Here is a 25,252-nt window from a genome sequence, read left to right on the forward strand (position 1 = left end):
GTTTGTTAAGAGTGTCCTCCTGGCCTGACCAGGCAGTAGTATAGTGGATAGAGCATTGGACTGGGATGCGGAGGGCCCAGGTTCGAGACCCGAGGTCGCCAGCTTGAGCGCAGTCTCATCTGGTTTGAGCAAAGCGCACCAGCTTGGACCCAAGGTCGCTGGCTTGAGCAAGGGGTTACTTGGTCTGCTGAAGGCCCATGGTCAAGGCACATATGAGAAAGCAATCAATGAGCACCTAAGGCAGGGGTCTGGAACCTACTGCTAACGAGCCAGATGTGGTTTTTTTTTAACACTGTGGTATTTTTTTTTAAAAGACTTTATTCAATTTTCAGAGAGGGGAAAAAGGGAAAGAGGGAGAGAGAGAGAGAGAAAGAAGGTGGAGGAGCAGGAAGCATCAACTCCCATATGTGCCTTGACCAGGCAAGCCCAGGGTTTTGAACTGGCAACCTCAGTGTACCAGGCCAACGCTTTATTCCACTGCACCACCACAGGTCAGGCGATGTGTCTCTTTTGATGGCTGCATCTGGCTCGCAGACAAATCTTTAACAAAAAAAATTAAAATGTTAAAAATATAAAACATTCTCATGTATTACAATCCATTTATTTCCTACCGCTCATGTTCATGGTTGTGGGTAGCTGGAGCCAATCACAGCTGTCCTCCAGGACAACAAATTTTTATTGGATAATGTGTAACATACACAGGTTGTTGTATGGCTCTCACAGAACTACATTTTAAAATGTGGCATTCATGGCGCTCTCAGCCAAAAAGATTCCCAACTCCTGAACTAAGGTGTCGCAACAAAAACCTGATGATTGATGCTTCTCATCTCTCTCCATTTCTGTATGGTCTGTCCTTATCCCGCTCTGACTCTCTGTCTTTGAAAAAAAAGTGTCCTTCTGAAACAAGGTGACAACTTTGATCCCCAGACAGGTCACACACAGGAAGCAAAGAAATGCATGACTGAATGAAAGACTGTGCCACATCGACAATGATAGAGCTTCTCTACACTATGAAGTGTTTGATGTTCATTAAAAACTTAATGGGCCTGACCTGTGGTGGTGCAGTGGATGGGGTGTTGACCTAGAAATGCTGAGGTTGCAGGTTCGAAACCCTGGGCTTGCCTGGTCAAGGCACATATGGGAGTTGATGCTTCCTGCTCCTCCCCTTCTCTCTCTGTCTGTCTCTCTCTCTTCTCTCTCTCCTTTCTAAAATGAATAAATAAAATAAAAAAAAAAAAAAACTTAATGGCCAATCGCTTTGCCACATTCTCTACATTTGAAGGGCTTGCCGGGCATTGTTGGTTGGTTGGGCACTTGAGCATTGGCCTGGTGAATGAAAGCCTCAGGTTCAATTCACAGGAAACACAGGACTGCCCACCTGCTTCTCCACCCTTTCTGATCTTTCTGTCTCGCATTACCCCTTCCACAGCCAAGGTTCCACTGGAGCAAAGTTGGCCCAGGCTCTGAGGATGACTCCATGGCCCCAGCCTCAGGTGCTAGAATGGTTTCAGTTGCAATGGGGCAACACCAAGGATGAGCAGAGGATTGCACCCTAGTGGGCATGCCGGGTGGATCCAGTGGGCATATGTGGGAGTCCATCTCTGTCTCCCCGCTTCTCACTTCAGAAAAATACCAAAAAGATAAATAAAAAATAAAGGGTTTTTCACCAGTATGAAGTCTCCAATGTTCAGTAAGGTTGGAGGAAAACCTAATGGCTTTGCCACATTCTTCACCTTTATGTGTCTTCTCACCAGTATGCACCTTTGATGCTTAGTAAGATTTGATGATCTTCAAAAGGCTTTACCATTCTCTATATTTGTATGATTACTCTCCCATGTTAATCCTCTGATGTATAGTTAACTATGACTTCCACATACAGGCTTTGCCACCTTCTAAACATTTATGAGACCTGTAAGTCCAGTAGTTGTAGGTATCACAGCCACCACCATGCCTGTGCAGGTTCACATTACATTCAGATAGATCATAATGAAACAATGGGCTAAGAATTAGTGAGCCACTTTCTTTATTTCTAGCGTCGCACTTGGCCAATGAGTAAAAACACATTTGGAAAACAAAAGCCACTCATTCAGTGCTCACAAAGCTACTGACACATCATAGTTTTCCTAGAATCAAAGGCCATCACCAGGTCAGTGGAACTTAAAAAACCTCTCATTTGTTTGCTGTCAGCAAGCCTTCATCTTGCTGCTTTCTGTCCAACCACCACGTGGCCTTCCAGCCCTGCAATATCGTGGTCTCCTCTAAAAAGGCCTCCTAGCTCCTCATATTAAAACTTTTTGGTGCAACAATCCCTGTGCCAGCACACGTTACCATAACCAAGCCCATTCCCAAGCAAAGTATTAAAATTAGCCGTATCACTTGGGTGACGGTCATTCACATGAGCACCATTTTAACAAAAAAACTGAACAAAATCAGAAAATACAGATTTTACAAACGTATTGGGTTGGGGAATAAGTTCGTAGCGTTTTAACCGAAGACTTTTATTTAAACAAAAAACAATCATATCAATAAGTTAATCAATTATATATTCCCCATTGCTGTTTACAACCTCTTCCCACCTCTCGACCAATTTGTTGATGCCATTCCACCAAAAATCGCCTGGTCTGGTGTCAAAGAAGTTGTTGAGCCAGTTTTTAAGGACCTCTTTGTTATCGAAGGTAATGCCCTTCATATGGTTTGACAGGGAGCAGAAAAGATGGTAATCGGTGGGTGCAAGGTCCGGAGAATATGGCAGATGCTGAAGGACCTCCCATTCGAGCTCTTGGAGTGTGGCTTTGACGATTTGTGCAACATGGGGCCTGGCGTTGCCATGAAGGAGTATGGTTTGACCATGTCGATCAAGTCTTTTCAGTCGAATAGCCTCATTCACGTGGTGTAGCTGGGCAATGTAGAGCTCCTTGTTGACCGTGGCATTCTTTTCGAGCATTTCCCAGTGCACCATGCCCTCCCAGTCCCACCAAACACATATCACGATCTTCTTTGAATGAAGGTCCGGCTTGACTCTCGGCTTTGGCGTATCTCCTGGAGCCACCCACTCCTTTCTTTGCTTCATATTGATGTATAGGCACCATTTCTCATCTCCCGTGACGATTCGGTACAAAAAGCGCTGTTTATGACCGCGTGTTGCTTGATGGCGGGCGAGATGCTGAGAAGCAATTTGAAGGCGACTTTCTTTGTTTTTTTTCATTGAGCTCGTGAGGCACCCAGGCTCCCAATTTTTCGGTAAATCCCATTGAATGAAGGTGATTGAGAATCGTTTTATGATCGCAGTTCATTTTTTTCGCCAATTCACGACTGGTTTGGCAACCGTTCTCCTTCAAAAGTGATTTGAGACGTTCTTCATCGAATTCAGAAGGCCTTCCACTGCGGGACGTGTCATCGACGTCAAAGTCACCATTTTTTAACTTTGCAAACCATTTCCGTGCTGTAGACTCGCCTATGACATACACGTCGCAAATGTCCTGGGCTGCTTCGGCAGCTTTTTGACCTCGATGAAAAGCAAAGAGCAGGTGTCGAAAATGTTGATTTTTGCCTCCTGGGTATTCCATTTCTAAGCCTCAAAACTAATAAAAAACTAAACTCAAAAATACAATTAACATAGTTTTGTAGAGCAGAAAGAGTTTTATCGAATGAATACTTACCCTTTGCCAAACAGCAAACAAATCGTTGTAAAAGAAAATATAAAAACGCTACGAACTTATTCCCCAACCCAATATTTGCCCAACAAGACCTCTCTCCAGTATAAATTTTCTGATGGTTAAGAGCTGATGAATTTCAAAAAGCATTGCCACATTGTCTGCATTTGTATAGTTTCTCTCCAGTGTGATTTCTTTAATGTACAATAAACTAATTTCTGGGTTGTTTTGCCACATTTTAAACATTTATGAGACCTCTCTTAAGTATGAATTTTCTGCCATTTAGCAAGAGCTGAAAATGGCCAAAAGCACTGCCGCATTTTATACATTTGTATCGTGTCTATCCTGTGTGTTTTTCAATGCTTAGCAAGAGCTGAGGTATGATTAAAGCCTAACGACATTGCCTGCAATTCTATGGTTTCTAACCCATGTGAAATCTTTGATGTATAGTAAGGTGTGAGTTCAGAAGAAAGTTTTGCCACAATCTAAGCAATTGTGAGACCACTCTCCAGGATGAATTTTCTGATGCATAGTAAGAGGTGAAAAATGGTGAAGCCTTTGCTACATTCTTTACATTTGTATGATTCTCTCATGTGTGAATTCTTTGATGTACAGTAAGAGATGAGAAACCACTGAAGACTTTGCCACATTGCCTGCAATTCTATGGCCTCTCTCCTGTGTGAATTCTTTGATGTTGTGTAAGGTTTGATTTCTGAATAAAGGTTTTGCCACATTCTAAACATTTATGAGACCTCTCTCCAGTATGAATTTTCTGATGGTCAGTAAGAACTGAGGAGTAACTAAAGGCTTTGCCACATTCCTTACATTTGTATGGTTTCTCTCCTGTGTGACTTTTTCGATGCATACTAAGACCTGAGCAATCCGTAAAGGCTTTGCCACATTCTCTGCATTTGTATGGCTTCTCTCCTGTGTGCATTCTTTGATGCACAATAAGAGCTGACGAATGGCTAAATGCTTTGCTACACTGTCCACATTTGTATGGTTTCTCTCCTGTGTGAGTTCTTTGATGCACAGTAAGACCTGAGGATTTACTAAAGGCTTTGCTACATTGTGTACATTTGTATGGTTTCTCTCCTGTGTGAGTTCTTTGATGCACATAAAGAGATGAGGATTGGCTAAAGGCTTTGCTACATTGTGTACATTTGTATGGTTTCTCTCCTGTGTGAGTTCTTTGATGTATAATAAGAGTAGAGGAATCATTAAATGCTTTTCCACATTGTCTGCAATTGTATGGTTTCTCTCCCGTGTGAATTCTTTGATGTACAGTAAGGTGTAATTTCCGGATAAAGGTCTTGCCACATTCTAAACATTTGTGTGACCTCTCTCCGGTATGAATTTTCTGATGGTCAGTAAGAGTTGAGGATCGTATAAAGGCTTTGCCACATTCTCTACATTTGTATGGTTTCTCTCCTGTGTGAGTTCTTTGATGCATAGTTAGAGTTGAGGAACAACTAAAGGCTTTACTACATTCTCTACATTTGTATGGTTTCTCTCCTGTGTGAATTCTTTGATGTCTAGTAAGAACTGAGGAACGGCTAAAGGATTTGCCACATTTTCTACATTTGTAAAGTTTCTCTCCTGTGTGAATTCTTTGATGCACAGTAAGAGCTGAGGAATCCTTAAAGGCTTTGCCACATTGTCCACAAGTGTATGGTTTCTCTCCTGTGTGAATTCTTTGATGTAGAATAAGTTGTAATTTTTGGATAAGAGTTTTGCCACATTCTAAACATTTATGAGATGCCTCTCCAGTATAAACTTTCTGATGGTCAGTAAGAGTCGAAGAGTGGATAAAGGCCTTGCCACATTCTCTACATTTGTATGGTGTCTCTCCAGAGTGAGTTCTTTGATGTATAGTAAGAGTTGAGGACTGACTCTCTTCTAATGGCATAGCTGAAAGAGACAAAATAAATGTTTGCAGTTATGAAACATAGGTGAATGGACATACCATGTCACATCAAAGAGGGCTGTATATTTGCTTTCATTACTGACAATAGCTGCTCAAACGTACTGGTACACAATGGCAAGAGTATAAGAAACATTCCCAATTCTCAGTCACTTCTCAGGAGAGACAGAGATGACAATACTCTGTGTTCAATGAACCAGCTGCTTTGCTGCTTTTTTGGAGAGCTGTTTCTCTTACATGACACAGAGTGCTAAGAAAATGGCAGTACATGGGCAAAGCACTGAACTGACTACTAAAAAAAAGTGAGTAATTTATCAAACACACAGAGGCTACAGTACTGAAAACCCATATCAAAAACAGAAAGAGACTGACTGGTGATGGTGCAATGCAGTGTCACTTTGAGATGCTGAGGTCCCAGGTCTGAAACCCTGAGGTCTCTTTTCTGAGAGCCAGCTCACCAGGATTGAACTCTGGCTCATCAGCTTGTGCGCAAGGTCGCCAACTCGAACATGGAATCATCTACATGATTCCATAGTTGCTAACTTGAGCCCAAGTTCACTGGCTTGAGCACAAAGTTGCTGGCTTGAGAAAGGGGTCATTTGCTCAGCTGGAGCCCTCTGGTCAAGGCACATAGAAAAAGCAATCAATTAACCACTAAAACTGCCTCAAATAGGAGTTGATGCTTCTAATCTCTCTCCCTTCCTGTCTCACACAAAAAAATTGTTAAAAGGAGCAAAAAAGAATTAATGATAAATGTAAATAAATAAATGTATTAATAAAGAATGAAATCATAGCATTTGCAAAAGTGTAAGCACATATGGATGAATTATGCTAAGTTAAATAACTCAGGCAAATACAGACATGCACTGCATGACATGTATGCATTTATATTCCATATATAAATGACACATATATGGAATATGAAGAACAATATAACCCTGGCCAGCAGGTTCAGTAGATAGAGTCGGCCTGGTGTGCAGAAGCTTTTGGCTCAAATCCCGGTCAGGAAAAACATGAGCAGTGACCATCTGCTTCCCTTCCCTCAGTCTTCCCCTTCTCTCTCCCTTCCCCTCCTGCAACAAGGGGCCAGACTGGTTTGACTATTGGCACTGGGTGATGATGATGGCTCAGTAGGTCCAAGTGTCACCCTCAGGCACTGAAGTTTGCCCGGTGATTTGAGCATCTGGCCCAGATTACAGTTGCTAGGTTGATACCCTTTGGTATCATGCAGGAGTTTGTCACTCTATCTCCCTTCCTCTCACAAAAATTTATTTATAAAAATGAAAATAAAGAAATAAAGAACAACATACATGAATAAAGAAACCACAAAGAGACTCACAGGTACAGAGAATAGAGTGATGGCTGCCAGGGGGGAGGGGAATTGAGAGACTAGGTCAAAAAGATGAAGCAATAGAGAAAAACACAGTGGTAGTTACAGAATGGTCATGGGATGTAAAGTGCAGCATGGGGACTATAGTAAACAATACTGTATTAACTATGCTGGGTCCCAGAAATATTATGGAGGACATTTTCAGACTCTAAAGTATATGAAGGTTTAACCATTATGTAATAAAGCTGAAACTAATTAAAAATAATACTGAATTAAAACAAATGCAAAAGAAAAATAATGAATTTATCCCCAGAATTCTGAATATTATATAAAAGTTTCACTTATAAAAAGTCATTCTATATAATTAAATTTATAAGTGTACCCTAAAACAGCAAATAGTTTGCATTAGGAGAGATAATATACAGCAAAAAAACCTTCTTAAACAATGCAATCAAATCATTCAAAAATAACTGTAGCCTGATCAGGCAGTGGCACAGTGGATAGAGAGTCAAACTGGGATGCAGAAGACCCAGGTTCGAAACCCAGAGGTCACCAACTTAAGTGTGGGCTCACATGGCTTGAGCAAAAAACTCACCAGCTTGGACCCAAGGTCGCTGGCTCGAGCAAGGGGTTACTTGGTCTGCTGAAGGTCTGTGGTCAAGGCACATATGAGAAAGCAATCAATGAACAACTAAGGTGTTGCAACGAAAAACTGATAATTGATGCTTGTCATCTCTCTCTGTTCCTGTCTGTCTGTCCCTGTCTATCCCTCTCTCTGACTCTCTCTGTCCTTGTAAAAATAAAAAAAATTAAAAAATAATTTAAAAAATAACTGTAAAGCATAATTGTAATACAGTAAAATTTTATTGACATGGAAATATTTTTCAGGTTTAATATACAGTGTGTCCATAAAGTCATGGTGCACTTTTGACCGGTCACAGGAAAGCAACAAAAGATGATAGAAATGTGAAATCTGCACCAAATAAAAGGAAAACTCTCCCAGTTTCATACCTATTTAGTGCAGTTCGATTTGGGCTCACGCACAGATTTTTTAGGGCTCCTTAGGTAGCTATCCCGTATAGCCTCTACAGACTCATCACTGACTGATGGCCTACCAGAACGGGATTTCTCCACCAAACTGCCGGTTACCTTCAACTGCTTATCCCACCGAGTAATGTTATTCCTATGTGGTGGTGCTTCATTATAAACACGCCGATATTCACGTTACACTTTGGTCACGGATTCGAATTTAGCGAGCCACAGAACACACTGAACTTTCCTCTGTACCGTCCACATCTCGACTGGCATGGTGGTGGGCTGCTCCGCTGAATACACGGTGTTACGTCATGATCTGCGCATGTACACATGCTGCCACATCATCCTACAGAAACTGGGAGGGTTTTCCTTTTATTTGGTGCAGATTTCACATTTCTATTCTCTTTTGTTGCTTTCCTGTAAGCAGTCAAAAGTGCACCATGACTTTACGGACACACTGTATTTCAACTACTCTTACACAAAATGTATAGGCTATAATGCACCTCAGAACAAAAAAGAAATAAGTAAATGTTCATTTCTAAATAAAGAAATCATTAGAAATTTGTAAAATATTTAAAAAAATCTTTAAACATTCCAGATTAAGTACACCATGCTAAAGGTGAATGCTGAGAAAACAAATGAAAAACCTTATCATTGCTTCTGCCTGAAGTAAACCTGAATTAAGGAACAAACCTCTTTCTAAATTTAAAAGGCTTATAAGTCTGTAACTCATTTCTTACCAAAAATGCACATTCTAGCACACTGTATCAGCTCTTCTGGATCTCAAAGCACAACTATGACAAAAATCTAATCAGAAAGTGAAAACACAGAGGACACAGTCCAGGCAGCTCTGGACTGGACAGGAGAGAATTACAGAATGACAGTGATGATGAAAGCAGGTAACACGGACACTTTCCTACCTGCTGGGCAATACTCTGAAGTTGTCTATGGCAGTAACTTATTGAAGAACTGAATGAAGTATGTACATAGAGACATGAAATCACTCTAATGTGGAGAATTATGAAATACAGACTGGAAATTTTTAATGACAGTTCATACTAAACAAAAGGACCTTTGGAAGTGAAACAGAGAATTAGGTCTCTGCACATTGTGGAGGTGCCCTGTGCTGTGATGAAACCACTGAGTCTACACTCTGTAGGGTCTTGAGGGAAACCTCCACAGGATTAGAAATGATAAACCTGAAAACATGACATCTGTCCCCAGGGTTCCTGAAATTTCTGCACCCAGTTTCAGGATCTTAACCACTTCCTTCATAAACTCCAAATGAGAAAAAACATCTTATCATACAATTACTCAGCTACGTGCACAGGTTTTTCCCAGGACCCCAAAGCAATGGAATAGGAGCCAGACCACAGTGGCCCTCACAGTCCAAGGGGAGGATTTCAGTCCCCACTGCTAATGTGATGACGGAGGTCACTGGAGCAAAAGCAGAGTCCTGAGAGGACACAGGAGCATGGGACATGTTGGAGACGAGCTGTCCCTCTATGACAACAGGGATACACCTGGGCCTCTCACAGCCCTTCCCACTGCAGCAGCTTCCCAACCACACTGTAAGGTCTGGCCTCCTCCATGACCTTTAGGTCTGCCACTTGTGTCATCTGCCTCCTCATCTCACCTACCTGGGTGGAAGGATACTGTCATTTTTCTCCACAGTCTACTATTATATTTGCTCAAAAAAGAGAACTAGGACAGCCTGACACATGGTGGCACACACTGAAAAGGTTGCTGACCTGGAACACTGAGGTCCCAAGTTTGAAACTGGCTTGAGTGCAGGCTCACCAGCTAGAGCACAAGATCAGCAGCTTGAGCATGACATGATTCCATGGTGACTGGCTTGAGCAAAGGTCACGGGCACCTGCCCTGTGGTGGTGCTGTGGATAAAGTGTCAACCTGGAACACTGAGGTTGCTGCTTAGAAACCCTGCGCTTGTCTGGTTAAGGCACATATGGGAGTTGATGCTTCCTCCTCCTCCCCCTTTTCTCTCTCAATCTCCTCTTTAAAATGAATAAAAAAAATTAAAAGTTCACTGGCATGACTTGAGCCCCGAGGTCAGGACACATATGAGAAGAAAACAGTGAAAAGCTATAGTGACAGAACTACAAGTTGATGTTTCTCACTTCTCTCCCATACTCTCTTTCTGTCTCTCCCTGTCTCAAGGGTAAAAAAGAAAAAGAAAAAGAAAAAAAAAGGACCAGAACTGACAGACAGCAAAACACACATATTAAAAAAGGAAACATTAAGTTTTGACAAAATCTTCAATTTCCAGTCCAGTTTATCCCCATTTGAGAAGACATGGCAGAATATTACAGAAATTGATTTCCAAAATACTGTTTTCTGTTACATATTAATTATTCTAGACAACACAAAAGTTTGCAGACACTGACTTCTGATTAAGGTATAGCATGAAACCTTCCTTTTTACACCAGCAAACCCCCATATTAGTTCCCTGAGGGCAGGTCTGAAATCAGCCATGCAAGGCAGAAGCTCAAAAGAGATGTTCTAATGAAGGAAACAAAGCCCTGTGGGTGTAGAATAAGCTCTGGAAGGAAGTCATCCTCACCCAGGGAGACCAGGTTCCTGCATTCTCCAACATCACATCCACGTACAGTTTCCGCTGAGCTGGGACCAGGCATTTCCACTCCTCCTGAGAGAAATCTACAGCCACATCCCTGAAGATCAAGTCTCCTGAAAGAAAGGACACATTACCATAGGTCATAGACAGGGTTCATAATGTCACCCAATAGAAAACACAGGAGAGGTAATTTCGACCTAGAAAAGAATCCTGAATTATCCGGTAATATCATTTTCACCTAGTACTATTTTTTTAAATGTGTTTTTTCTGGCTTGATCCGGTCGTGGCGCAGTAGATAGAGCAGACAAGAATGCAGATGACTTAGGTTCAAGATCCTGAGGTTGCTGGATTGAGCACTGGCTCATTCAGCTTGAGTGTGGCATCACTTACTTGAGCGTGGGATCATAGACATGATGTGGTTGTTGGCTTGAGCAAGGGGTCCCTCAGTCTGCTGTAGCCCCCCCCCACAAGGCATGTATTGGAAAGCCATCAATGAACAACTAAGGAGCCTTAAGAAGGGATTGATGATTCTCATATCTTTCTCTTCCTATCTCTCCGTCTCTATCTACCTGTGTGTCTCTCACCAAGAAAAAATTTTTTTTCTTTTACACCCATTAATATTCTTTATCACACATTCCAACAGTAAATAAAGAGGATAACACCCCTTCACAAATACACTACACAGACTTTACTTTTCAGAAAAATAAATTTTATTTATTTAGTTTTATTAAGTGAGAGGCAAGGAGGCAGAGAACCTGACTCCCATGTGCACCTCAACCAGGATCCACCTGGGAAGTTCCCTACCAAGCAATGTTTTCCCCATCTGGGGCCACTGCTTCATTGCTCGGCAACCAAGTCATTTTAACAGCTGAGGCAAGGCCGTGGAGACATCCTCAGCACCCAGGGTCAACTTGCTTAAATCATTTGAGCAACGGTGACAGAAAGGGAAGAGAAAGAGAAAGAGAAAAATATAGTGAGAGAGAAAAAAAGGGGGGGAATGGTAGAGAAGCAGATGGTCGCTTCTCTTGTGTGCCCTGACCAAGAATTAAACCCAGGATTTCCACACGCTGGGCAGATGCTCTATGGCGGAGCCCACTGGCCGGGAATATAAAGTTTAAAATTAAGGCATCATCTGGTTTGGGTAGCTCAGTCAGTTAGAGCATTATCCTGATATGCCAGGCTGCAGATCCAACCCCTGGTCAGGGCACATCCAAGAATCAAACAATGTATTGTTCTCACAGAACAGTATGCATAGCAACCACAATTTTATCTGAAAATTTACTCTCTATAAATGTAATCTACAATTTTTGCAATGGTCTATCCAGTGTATCCCTCTCGGTTCTGTTTTTAACACTCCCTTTAAATAGCGAGTCTGTTGCAGCAATCTCGTGACCATGTCTCTTCTAGCTGCTCTTCTGTTGAACTTACTCAAGTGTTGAGCCATAGAAGGTGCAGTTCCTTACCCCTGACCTGAGGACCTGACCCTGCAGTCACAGGAACCTATAGACTACATTCCCTGCTTCACTGATACCCTGAGCCTCTGACCTGTCCCCATAAGGAAGTTTGACACAGGTGCCCTCCCAGGCTGATCTGTCACAAAGGAGATGTTTCCAGTAGTGGAAGGGCATTAATTCATGGTGGGAATTGTTCATGCCTCATAGGCAGGAACATCAGAAGTACAGAATCAAAGGCTGCAGGTCCTAAATCCACTGAAGTTAGGAGGAAAAGAAAACACCGCTTCTGCCCAGGACACATCGCTTACCTGAGAAGCAGTCATTCTGTCCTGTTTGGCTCCTGCTTGTTTTCTCAGGTGACAGTATGTTGAGGAGTCAAGTCATCATTTCCAGAATGTGCCTCACAGGTGTCCACACAGCCCCTCTATCCACTTCCACCACACTCACAGACAGAAGGACCTGGAAACGCTGAAAAGGACACACTCTCCTGTCCTTCCTCACTGGAGTCAGACAACAGTGCTCCTACAGGGAGACCACACTATTATTTTCCTGTCCTCACCTGTCTGTCCTCCCTCAGACATCCACACATTCCCACAGCAATGAGAATGGCGCTGCTCTCCTGAACGCCCAAACCCAACACAACACCCTGTCACCTCCTCTGACCATCCCTGCTCCCCACTCTCACTAATGCATCCCAGGGGCACTCTCCTCTCTGTAGAATGTCTATACCTCTCCACTCACCTTTCCCTGTCTCTCTCTTAAGATTTGAGAATTCCTCTTTTGTCGAGGAACAAAAAATAAACAGGGTATTTTGCAGTCTGGATTTTGGGGACAGGGGTGCTGTGGGCTGGCAGTGTGCCCAATCCCCCACCTCACCTGCCTAATTAAGTTAACAAAGGGTTGTGCTTCTCTGCTTTTTCTGCCAGCCCTTGTTTCCAGGAAGGCTTGGAAGCTAGTTACGTCTTTGTTTTAAAGTTAAGATGGTGGGGTTTTTTTCTGCACCTGGTGGTTTTCTTGAGTTGCCTTGGAAACTTAATTTAATTGCTAATGGCCCACGTTACCCAAGAATAAAGAAGGATGTCTTTCTGGGAGCAGCTATGTTTTGCAGCTCAAAACAGTAGTGACTGTTGGCAATGCTGTAGCATCCTCCCGAACTCATCCTGTATATATATCTTTAAGTCTCTATCTGTAATTCAATTTCGTACCATTTCCCACTTGAGACCCTGGAATATACTCATCACAGCTGGCCCATGGCATTCTTTTGCCTCTGAAATTTGTTCCTTGAGCCCACTTCTACTTCTGTGACTTATTTTTATCATTAAGACAGAGAGGGGAACTGATAGGTACTGACAGGCTGTAACAAAGGATGAGAAGCATCAATTCTTCATTGCAGCTCCTTAGTTCTTTGGTTGCTTTCTCTCATGTGCCTTGATGAGGGATGGGGCGACTACAGCAGAGTGAGTGACTCCTTGTTCAAGCCAGCAACTTGGGTTTCAAGACAGTGAAATATGAGCCCAAGGCAGAGACCATGGGGTCATATATATGATCCCACATTCAAGCAAGTGACTCAGCACTCAAGCCAGTGACCTTAGAGTTTTGAACATGGGTCATCTTCAACCTAGTCCGATGTTTTACCCACTGTGACACTACCTGGTCAGGACACTTCCATGAATTCTAAATGAAATTTATTGTATAAAAAACAAAAATAGGAAGCAAGTGCTTCCAGGGTCCTTGCTGCTAATCCCTGGGCTCACCTTGTATCACCTGGAGCAGCTCATGAAAACCTCAATGCTACCTCACCTGCGATGGCGCAGTGGATAAAGTGTCAACCTGAAACACTGAGGTCGCTGGTTCAGAATCCTGGGCTTCACTGATCAAGGCACGTATGGGAGTTGATGCTTCCTGTTCCTCCCTCTCTTCTCTGTCTCTCTGCCTTGCTACACTCTAAACTGAATGAATGAATGAATGAATGAATGAATGAATAAATAAATAAATGAATAAACAAAAAAACAATGCTGCTCCACCCAGAGCAGATCTTCAAGTTTCAGGGAGATGGTGCAGGTGATGTCCTTTCTTAAAAATCAAGCCATCTTATAGAACACCAGTGGGAAATAGTTTAGCTTCAATAAGCATGGGGATCCCTTGGGGATGAGGGCTCCACTCTAAGTTGTCCTGCAGGTCTGCAGTGGGGCCCAGGATATGGCATCTTTATCTAGGTCCCTGTGGTGCCTGCATTGCTCCCTCAGAGCTGTTTTCAGCAGCACACTAGCTGACGGGGATCAGACACAGCAAACCTCACACTTCTGGGTACTGTGAGGGTGGTTTAATCTTTTCTGTCACTAATTCAACAGATCACAAGAAAAAAAAGCTGCTGAACATTTGATGAACTTAAGACACAAAGCTCTGACTGCTAAGACAAGAAAGACATCCTTACCAAGTACACAGTGAAATAGCCTAATATACTTTATTAAATACGAATGGCTGTTTCAACGAATATGATAGACACTAGAAAGAATGCAGGGCTCAGAATGTAAACTTGACACAATATATTTAAAAGGAAAACTATATGGAATCTTCTTTAATGTAACAACTTCTAGGATCAAAATTTTAAAATTTGGTGCCTGACCTGTGGTGGCGCAGTGGATAAAGCGTCGACCTGGAAATGCTGAGGTCGCCGGTTCGAAACCCTGGGCTTGCCTGGTCAAGGCACATATGGGAGTTGTTGCTTCCTGCTCCCTCCCCCACTTCTCTCTCTCTCTGTCTCTCCTCTCTGTCTCTCCCTCTCCTCTCTAAAATGAATTAAAAAAAAAAAATTTAAATTTGAGCCTGACCGGGCGGTGGCGCAGTGGATAGAGAGTCGGACTGGGATGCGAAAGACTCAGGTTCGAGACCCCAAGGTTGCCAGCTTGAGCAAAGGCTCAACTGGTTTGAGCAAAAGCTCACCAGCTTGAGCCTAAGGTCACTGGCTTGAGCAAGGGGTTACTCAGTCTGCTGAAGGCCCGCGGTTAAGGCACGTATGAGAAAGCAATCAATGAACAATTAAGGTGTTGCAACGCGCAAAGAAAAACTAATGATTGATGCTTCTCATCTCTCCGTTTCCTGTCTGTCTGTCTGTCCCTGTCTATCCCTCTCTCTGACTCTGTCTCTGTAAAAAAAATAAATAAATAAATAAAATAAATAAAAATTTGAGACTGCCTCATATTTGGCAAAAAATTATAAGCTCTGGTTATGGACTTGGCAAGTTGACTCAACAGTAGAGCATCGGGTTGTTATGTGGAAGTTCTCAGTTTGATGCCTGGTTAGGGCACGCAGGAAAAGCAAAGATCTGTTTCTCCACCCCTCCCCCTTCACGCTATCATTCTCTTCCCTTCCTGCAGCTATGGCTTTTTTGTCCAAGGGGGCCCCAATCACTGAGGAAGTCTCTATGAACACTCCTCAGACACTATGATAGCTCAACTGCTGAGAAACAGCCCAAGATGTGCAGAGCATTGCCCCTATTGGGCTTGCAAGGTGGATTCCAGTAAGGGTGCATGCAGTAGTCTATTACTGCCTACATGCTTCTCACTTAAGAGAGGAAAAAAATTTTTAAGTGGTTATATTTTTGTGGTTATGATGTATCATCAATGCTTATTTTTAAAGTTAACTACTGCAAGAAAGCAGATAGTCAACACACTAAGGTTTATATCAATAAGTTTTCTTTTTAAATGAATTACATGTGAGATGTGTAATAAAAAAGGTAAATACACTAGGCCAAAAAAAAATTTTTTTTCTTCATCCCCACTTCTGCTCACCAGTCCCCCTCCCTGAGCGCCCTTCTTTCCGGGCCCCTCTCTCTCCTCGGGGTTTCTCCCTTTATTCCCCTCGGGCTCCTTTCCCCGGTTACTGTCACTCTCCCCGTCACGGTCCCGTCCCCCCCCCCCCCGCACCCCCACGTGGCCGTCTCTTTACGGCCCCTCACTGACCTCTCCTCCCCCTCCCGTGTCTCTCTCCGTCCCGACCCCTCCCAGCCCCGCTCTGCGCGTCCCCGGGGCCCCTTCGCTGTCGCCGCACCCACACAGCCCTCCCCGCGCGGGGCCGGAGGCCCTTCTGGGGACCCCGCGTTCTCGCCCCGAAACCCCGCCCCATGGAGAGTGTGCTCTTCCAGCACTCGGGCCCCGTATTAAATAGGATGGGGTCTCAGGAGGGGGTCCGCAGGTCCCCAGCCCCGGGGGGGGGGGGGGGGGGGGCGGGGGCAGTCCGGATTCTACGGAGCGAGAGAGGCGGGGCGGGGGGAGGGACTAACACTGTCAGTCTCCAGCACCCGCGTTTGTCACCCAGGACGTTAAACAGCGCGCGGCGGGGGGGGGGGTGTCTCGGGACCGAGGCAGGAAACCCCGCGGTAGGGGGGGTTCCACACCCGACAGCGGGGTACACGGGAGGGGCAGCCTCAGAGTTTTTCCGGAAACCGACGCGGAGCCCTCACCCGGCAGCGAAGCGGGCAAGCTCGGGGCCTCTCACCAGGATTCTGCACTCACCGCTGGGGGCTCGGGAGCGAGGCTCTCCGCGTCCCCAGCGACCCTCAGGCTCCTTGCGTGCAGGAATGGGGACGGGGAGGGTCCAGTTTAAACCGAAAAGATCTTCTATAGATCCCGCGATACCTTCTCTACAGCTGCTTCCGGATCTGTAACAACCTGCGCGTGCGCATTGCCTCAAAACCAGAGCGGGACTATTGAATGAATGAGCGCTGCTGCAATTGGCGGGTCGTGATAGGAGGCGGGTCCATAACTAAAGAGCAGAAGGAGAGGACCGGGTGCGGGGGTGGGGCCTAGGTTCATCCACGTGCTGTCATTGGTTATAGCCATTTCTTGTCTGTTGGTTTGAACTTCGTAATTATTCCTAAAATGGAAAGATTTTTGTCCAAACTTTGGTATAATCACCTTTCACGGATTCAATTATTATTATTATTATTATTATTATTATTATTATTTTATCAAGTTATAGGCATCGTGGTCTAGAGATAATACCTACATGTCCCCTCCCAACCAAGATTCACTGACAAGGACCTTCTGGGGCTGATGTTCTACCCACCTGAGGGTGCTTGTTGGGAAAATAACAAATTGAGAAAATGCTCCAGAAAAATAGCGATTTCACCACTTATTATATACATCAGAATCAAGGGAGGAATATATGGGGTGGGGGTTACATTAAATTGATTTTTCCCTGATCAAGTGGTTGCACAGTGAATAGAGCATCAGACTAGGACATGGAGGATCCAGGTTCGAATCCCTGAAGTCTCCAGCTTGAGTGCAGGTTCATGTGGTTTGAGCAAGGCTCACCAGCTTGAGCCCAAGGTGCTGTAAAGTACCAAAAGCTACAAAATTAATATTAATGTTTTAGGAAGCTTAAAGAACATTTTATTAATTTGGGCTAGGCATGCAGAGAGATTTTGTAAATGATCTTTGTACTTGTGTGATTAGCATAAAACCAAGATGGCCGATGGCATTGTGCTGTAAATTCAAAGGGGAAGAAGATTTGGATTCTCTGACCCTTCCCCACACATATAAGGAAGCGAGTGAATAGCTAGCCAGGTGTAGGGAGAGAAAAATTAAAATAAACCTTTTCTTATACTAATGGGCCATTTACAGGTATTTGTCCCCGTGGAAACTACCTCTCCCTCCTGAAAGCATGTAGTTACTGTATGTATCTCTGGACAAAGGAATAGCAAATGAACACTAGAAAATATAGGAATGTCTTTTAATATGTAAAGTGACATTTTAACCATTGTGTCACCTTGTAAGTTTTAATATGTAGAAATATTTTTTTGTGAACCCTATAGACAAATGTTATAAACTTGCAAATGAATTGTGTCCCATCCCCCCTCCCTTCATTCTTTTCCCAAACCTGTATAGAAGAAAACAAAAGGCAAAAGGTATAAACTTATGTTGTGATGTCAGGCTTTTTCCCTGCCCATGTATAATTAAGGGTATATAAACAGCCCCTGAATTATTTTGGGGGCTCGCACATGACTTGAGACTGCCCTGTGTAAGCTATATGAGGCCAACATATTTAATAAATTTTCTCCTTTAATAAAACTCTTCAAAACTCATTTGGACTTGGTGTCTCTATGAAAAACCCGTGGAATTATGGATTGGGTACTTTACAACATTTGGCGCCCACATGGGGCCTACAGTGTTTCACACTGGGTAGAGGCACCCCAAATAGGCTGGTCTCTCCGGGAGGCTGCCCGGTCCCGCTTGAGTCCCAAAGAGAGGCACACCACCTGAAATGTTTTCAGGGCCCCCAGTCTTCCTGTGGGTCCAGATAGTCTTCCGGTATACGCCTCTTGGTTCCAAAATTCAACAATTTGGATAATTCAGCAGAGAACTCGAGGAGGTAGGTAAAGCAACTCTTTTTGCTTTACTAAATTTTTTGGCTTTCCTCTATACTCTTGCTTTTGCTTTTCTGTCTGAGACTGGTACTGGTCAAATTTGTTTGGGACTAGGATGTAGGTAATTTCAGGGCTTCACTGAGTTGTGACTCTGGAGTTGTGACTCCAGTGATGTAAGTAGGGCCTTCAAAGCAGCTTTGCTGAGCTGAAACTCCAAAAAATTGTAGGTGAGATGATAGGGTTGCAGGTGGGGGCCATGACCCCCTCATCGTGGACAAAGGGACATTGACAAACTAGATGTTCCAGATCACCTTCCCCCAGGCATCTGTGTAACTAACCAGGTGTGGAAGGTCCCCTAGCTTATTTACAGTTAATCTTACATAAATCGCTGAAAGCTGCATTTTTTCTTAATGACCACCAGCCCCCACCCTCAAATCTTCTATTTAACCCTACCTATTAGAGAACTGGGGGCTGCTCTCCCTTATAAGACAGGATGGCAGGTTTCCTTTCATTAAAGCCTGTTACACTGGTCTTTTGGACTCCGATTGATTCTATCATGAGGTAGATCTTTTGTTTTGCTGAGTTGTAGCTCTGGAATTTTGTAGGCAAAGCAAAGCCATTGCTTTTACTAAGTTGTAACTCCAGAGATGTGTAGGTAAAAAAGATTGTCTACATTGCTGAGTTGTAACTTCAGAGGTATGTAGGTAAAGCCAGCTTTCTGGCATTACTGAGTTTAATCTAGTTCTGTTGTGGAACCTTCAAAGACCGAGACATCAGTAGGAGATCCATTGTTCTTAATTAGGATTCTCTGGGATGCATTTAGTTGTACTATGGAAAGATAATTAAAGGGGACTGAGTAGAGACCACGAACTTCCAGGGGCAGCTGGTTGTATTATGCTCTCAAAGAAAAACTTGAGTTGAGACACCTTTGTATTTATTGAGATCTCATTCTTCTTTGTTCTCCTTACTTCTGTCTAAAAAAAAAAAAAAAAATTCTGAGTTTAAAGTCTAAAGTCCTTGCAGGGACACAGCCTGCATTACACCTGAGAGGCCAAGAGGGGGAGCCTTTCCCTTGTCTATGAAAGCACGCTCATGTGTGTTTGTGTATAAGTTTTTGTTCAATGTCTAAATATGTCTTTTTGAGGCCCTGGCCGGTTGGCTCAGCGATAGAGCGTCGGCCGGGCGTGCAGGGAACCCAGGTTCGATTCCTGGCCAGGGCACACAGGAGAGGCGCCCATCTGCTTCTCCACCCTTCCCCCTCTCCTTCCTCTCTGTCTCTTTCTTCCCCTCTCGCAGCCAGGGCTCCATTGGAGCAGGGATGGCCCGGGCGCTGGGGATGGTTCCTTGGCCTCTGCCCCAGGTGCTAGAGTGGCTCTGGTCACGGCAGAGCGGCGCCCCGGAGAGGCAGAGCATCGTTCCCTGGTGGGCAGAGCCTCGTCCCTGGTGGGCGTGCCGGGTGGATCTCGGTCGGGCGCATGCGGGAGTCTGTCTGACTGTCTCTCCCCGTTTCCAGCTTCAGAAAAGTACAAAAACAAACAAACAAACAAACAAACAAAAAAACAAAAAAGATCTAAACTTAAATATGTCTTTTTGAGTCTTTTGTATCAAAATTGGAAGCTTCTGACTAAAAAGCAATCTTTTTTTTTTTTGCATTTTTCTGAAGCTGGAAACAGGGAGAGACAGTCAGACAGACTCCCACATGCGCCCGACCGGGATCCACCCAGCACGCCCATCATGGGGCGACACTCTGCCCACCAGGGAGCGATGCTCTGCCCATCCTGGGCGTCGCCATGTTGTGACCAGAGCCACTCTAGCGCCTGAGGCAGAGGCCACAGAGCCATCCCCAGCGCCTGGGCCATCTCTGTTCCAATAGAGCCTTGGCTGCGGGAGGGGAAGAGAGAGAGACAGAGAGGAAGGTGCAGCGAAGGGGTGGAGAAGCAAATGGGCGCTTCTCCTGTGTGCCCTGGCTGGGAATCGAACCCGGGTCTTCCGCATGCTAGGCGGATGCTCTACCGCTGAGCCAACCGGCCAGGGCTAAAAAGCAATCTTAAGTGTGGAACCGTTGTCCTCTCTTTGTTCTCAAATTAGCTTCAGGCATTGTCAGGTTTTTCCTCTGGAGGAAATTATTCTCTTCTATTGGCTTCTTCACCTTGTCTTGTGTAATAATTAATATCTCTGTAATAAAACACCTTTTATTCTGGGTGCTAGTAAATTATCTGTCTTATCTTTTTGTTTTTATTGGTGCACTAATTTCTGGATTTTTCTAAAGTAGTTCTAAATTTTAATTAGTAACCTTGACTATTAAATATGGGAGGAGGGGCCAGTTCACAGAATACCCCATTAAGTTGTCTTTTTAAAAAAATTTTTTTATTTATTCATTTCAGAGAGGAGAGGGAGAGACACAGAGAGAGAAGGGGGGGAGGGGCTGGAAGCATCAACTCCCATATGTGCCTTGACCAGGCAAGCCCAGGGTTTCGAACCAGCAACCTCAGCATTTCCAGGTCGACGCTTTATCCACTGCACCACCACAGGTCAGGCCTAAGTTGTCTTTTAAAGCACTTTCAAGAAGCTTATGAAGACAAACATGGGCATGGAATTAAATGGTCTAAGACAGGGGTCGGGAACCTATGGCTCACGAGTCAGATGTGCCTCTTTTGATGGCTGCATCTGGCTTGCAGACAAATCTTTAATAAAAATAATAATAACATTAAAAATATAAAACATTCTCATGTATTACAATCCATTCATTTCCTATCACTCATGTTTATGGTTGCGGGTGGCTGGAGCCAATCACAGCTGTCCTCTTGGACAACACCAAATTTTTATTGGATAATACCTAACATACACGGGTTGTTGTATGGCTTTCATGGAATTACATTTTAAAATATGTGGCATTCATGACTCTCTCAGCCAAAAAGTTTCCCGACCTCTGGTCTAAGAGAAGGCTTTGTACTCTCTGTGAATCAGAATGGCCAACTTTTGGGGTTAAATGGCCGAAAGCTGGGACTTTTAATCCCCAGATAGTAAAATTAGTCTAGAATATATTAACTGGGAATCCAGCCTGTCCTGATCAGTTTTTATACATTGATCAGTGGCTAAATTTAACATTAAAACTGCCTCAATGTCTAAAAGCTTGCTCAATGCAGAGAGGGTACTACATCTTCCTAGTCAGGCCAGATTTGAGTCAAAAGCAAGAAGGGAATATAAGGAGTGCCACAGGACCTCCTGTACTCACAGAGTCTCCTGAGGAAACTGAGTTGCCACCCTTAGTTAGGCAAAATACTGGAGCCCCTGAGTCTACACAGCAGCTACAGAAGGAGGCTATAACATCCACTGCTACATCCCCTCCCCACACTTGAAGTGGATCAGAGCATGGGCAGGGAAGGGATCCCATCTTGCCACTCAGGGAAGCCCCCCCCCCCACTTTGGGAAATAATTCCAACGATGAGGAACGGCCCTTCCTTGTGTATGTCCCATTCTCCACCAGTGATCTATATAATTGGAAAAGCCAAAATCTTCCATTCTTGGAGATGCCTCAAGCTCTGATAAAGCTTATAGAATCTGTCCTACAAACTTATAGACCCACTTGGGAAGACTGCCAGCAACTTTTAAATATTAAATACCCTCTTCACTTCAGAAGAGAGAAATAGAATTAGACAGGAAGGTGAAAAGGCAGTCCTAGGGCCTGGAGGGGGATCAATAGAGGAAAATAGGAAATGTTTCGAGGCAGCCTTCCCCTCCACTAGACCTAAATGGGGTCACAACTCCCAGGAGGGAAAAGCCTCATTAGAGGCTAGCTTTTCACCAGTATCTCTTAATGGGACTAAAGGCTGCAGCCCAAAAACCCACCAACCTCTCAAAGGTTGCTGGAATTATCCAGGATCCGCAGGAATCCCCTGCCGCACTTTTCAAATGTCTTTGTGAAGCATACTGGTTGTATACCCCCATAGACCTGGATGCTACTGAAAAACAGCATAACTATTAATTTGGCTTTCATAACTCAGTCAGCCCCAGATATTAAAAAAGAAACTTCAAAAGCTAGAAGAGTTTGCCTGACCTGTGGTGACGCAGTGGATAAAGCGTCTACCTGGAAATGCTGAGATCGCCAGTTCAAAACCCTGGGCTTGCCTGGTCAAGGCACATATGGGAGTTGATGCTTCCAGCTCCTCCCCCCTTCTCTCTCTCTCTCCTCTCTCTCCCTCTCTGTTTCTCCTCTCTAATAATGAATAAATAAATAAATTAATTAATTTTAAAAATTGATTAAAAAAAAAGATAGAAGGGTTTGAGGGTATAAGTCCCACTTAATTTTAATAGCTCAGAAAGTTTTTTATAATAGGGAGACAATTGTGGTAAAACAAGAGAAAAGAATAGCTGAAGTAGTAGTAGCAGCACTCCAAGAGTCGAACTCTTTTAAGGATAAGGAGCCCTCAAGGGAGGAAAGAAGCAATTCAAAAGGGACTAGGGCTCTATTGGGGAAAATCAATGTGCTTATTGTGAAAAAGGACATTGGAAATGAATTGTCCCAGGTTACAAGCAGCTAAAGCAAGTTCTAAGGTTCTAAATCTTGAGGACTGAAAGGGCAAGGGGATGTTAGAGTCTCTCCAAGTCTCTCAGTTACGTAGAAGGCATGGAGTTCATAAGGGAGCCCTGCGAAAGTGCCACTTTGGGATTGAGCCCGGAGCCTTGCTGCTGCTGCCATCTGCACTTGGCCAGGCTAGGGTTTATTTAGCCCTCGAGTTATGCAAAGAAGGACAGACACATCAAATGCCTCTTCCTTTTCCCCCTCTCTTAAGAACTCTGGTCAGCAAACTGCCATTCGCAAACAGCTCGCGGGCCACAAAAGGCCTTTTTGCCCTTTTAGGTATAGCTCTCCAATGGAGTGCCAAGTGTAGGTGCTGCCTCAATAGGGAAGGTGCCTACATATATAGTTTAAATTCAAAATGGGCTCTTAAAAAAATTCAGTTATTGCGCTGTTAATTTGGCTTTATTAACTAATAAGTTTTCCGACCACTGGGTTAGGAGTGGTGACTTATTGTCCTCCCATTATTGTATAAAAAAGTATATATTTTCCATGTTAAAATGTATGTGTTATTTTAATGTAGGTTAATTCTTTTATAGACTGTTTTGTAGCATTGTGATATTGGAATCTTATTTTAAACATTAGAAATTATTAATAATGTCTTTTTATGTAATGTTTAGTTTATTATCATTTTGCAACAATATTGTTCAAAGCTAGGTAATACAAGAAAAAGGGAGTCATATCCTGGAACTCCTGCAAATCTATTTTATCATGCTCTTTGTTTGAAATTTATTTTGAATATTAATGTACTGAGTTATTCAGCAGTGAAGAGACTCTGAAATTCTAAAGGAGATGCACAGACACACACACACAAAAACCCTGTTTTTCTTGATTTAATCCAGCTAATAACACAGCTTTTGTCTTTTTCCAAGAGTTTATATAGACAGAAAAGGGCTCTCAAGCCCCTCAGCAAGATCTTCTAAGCATGGCTTTTAAGGTCTGTAATGACCAAGATAGAAACAGAAAAGGCAAATAAGGCCCAAAAGAAATCAGGAAAATATCAACTTTTGGCATATATCCTTAAAGGCTCCAGCACCCCAAAGGGGCTTCATGGGATGCCATCAGGGCCCTGCTTCAAGAGTAGAAAGATAGGTCATTGAGCTGAGGCCTGCCAGGCTTCTTGGCCCCACCAGGGGACATGCCTTTGCTGTGAAAAGAAAAAAGGACATGAGAAGGTAAGCTACCCCCTTGTTCCATGGAGGGAGGGTTCAGTCTCTTCCAGCCCTTTCCAGCTACCTGTGACCTGACCTTGCCCAGCCTGTTGGGACTTACCACTGAAGGACTAAAGGTTGGCCCCTATCTCATGACACTGTTTACAAGCCTAAGGTATTTCTTCCAAGTAGCAGGTAAAACTGATCTCATTTCTTGTAAACACAAGGGTCATTCACTATGTCTTGCCTAGTATTTGTTTTATTTATCCCTCGAAGATTTCTTTTGTGGGTGTTGATAGTCTTATTTTCTGTTGCTTTATTTAATGTATAGTGTCTCCTTTATTCTTCTTGTCTAAATGCCCCATGCCTATTGAAAGCTGGGACCTGCTCCTATTTCCAACTAGAAGCAATGATCATTAGGACTTAAACTCTAGCTGCAAAGTGTAGAAATGTGTTCCAGTGCCTTGTAGACTTTTCCTGAATATGTATGACTCATGCTCTTTAGGACATTTCTCAGACTGAAATAGAAATTGTTAATATTCACATTTTTTAATTTATTCACATTTGTGAATAATATAAAGCAGCAATGGTGTCAACATAGATTTAGTGAAATTACGTTAACATGTTAAGAACATTTGTGACTATAAGATTTTATTTGTTTAATAATCTAGTAGGCTTTAGTTATTTTTGTTTAATAATCTAGTAGGCTTTAGTTATTTTATTGTATTAGGACACTTGTTATAGTATTTGTTAACATTAGCTATTTAAATTTTATTGTTAATTGTATATTCTTCCAGTCTGCCTCAAAATTGGAACATAGTAATTCAATTGAATAGATGCCACCCAGAACCAGTGGGGTTTTGGGACCCTTATTGTCAAAGGTTTATTCAAAACCAATTAGAAAAGACTTAAAAATAGGGAAGAAAGAAATTTTCTTAGATAAACATTTAGGAATATTTAGAAATAGACTTTAATGAAATAATTGACAATTGTTAGGAAATTACTATATATGGTTCTTTCCAGGTTTAGCTTGCCCATTCTACTATTGGACCTGCATTTGTGTCCACAGTCTAAAAGCTAGTAGGAAATGAACCCAATATTGATTAGAAACTAATTTTAAGTTATATTGTATCCCAGGTACCCAAAGGTTCAGGGCAAGTAAATTA

At 43.2% G+C, this 25,252-nt stretch overlaps 2 protein-coding genes across 2 annotated transcripts in view; both read right to left on the reverse strand.

Moving 5' to 3' along the window:
- The window catches only part of LOC136331928 (zinc finger protein 420-like), a 70,261-nt gene extending 53,647 nt beyond the window's left edge, over window positions 1–16,614 (reverse strand). The window contains exon 1 of the mRNA XM_066271096.1: window positions 16,504–16,614. The gene's annotated coding sequence lies outside the window, so the exon portion shown is untranslated. The remainder of the gene's footprint in view (window positions 1–16,503) is intronic.
- Window positions 2,007–25,252, reverse strand: part of LOC136331937 (zinc finger protein 420-like) — a 108,224-nt gene continuing 84,978 nt past the window's right edge. The window contains exon 3 of the mRNA XM_066271106.1: window positions 2,007–5,564. Within this exon, the coding sequence (XP_066127203.1) occupies window positions 4,315–5,564 (1,250 nt within the window). The 3' untranslated portion in view covers window positions 2,007–4,314. The remainder of the gene's footprint in view (window positions 5,565–25,252) is intronic.

This window comes from Saccopteryx bilineata, chromosome 3 (assembly GCF_036850765.1).
Source record: "Saccopteryx bilineata isolate mSacBil1 chromosome 3, mSacBil1_pri_phased_curated, whole genome shotgun sequence".
In the NCBI taxonomy this organism is placed as follows: Eukaryota; Metazoa; Chordata; class Mammalia; order Chiroptera; family Emballonuridae; genus Saccopteryx; species Saccopteryx bilineata.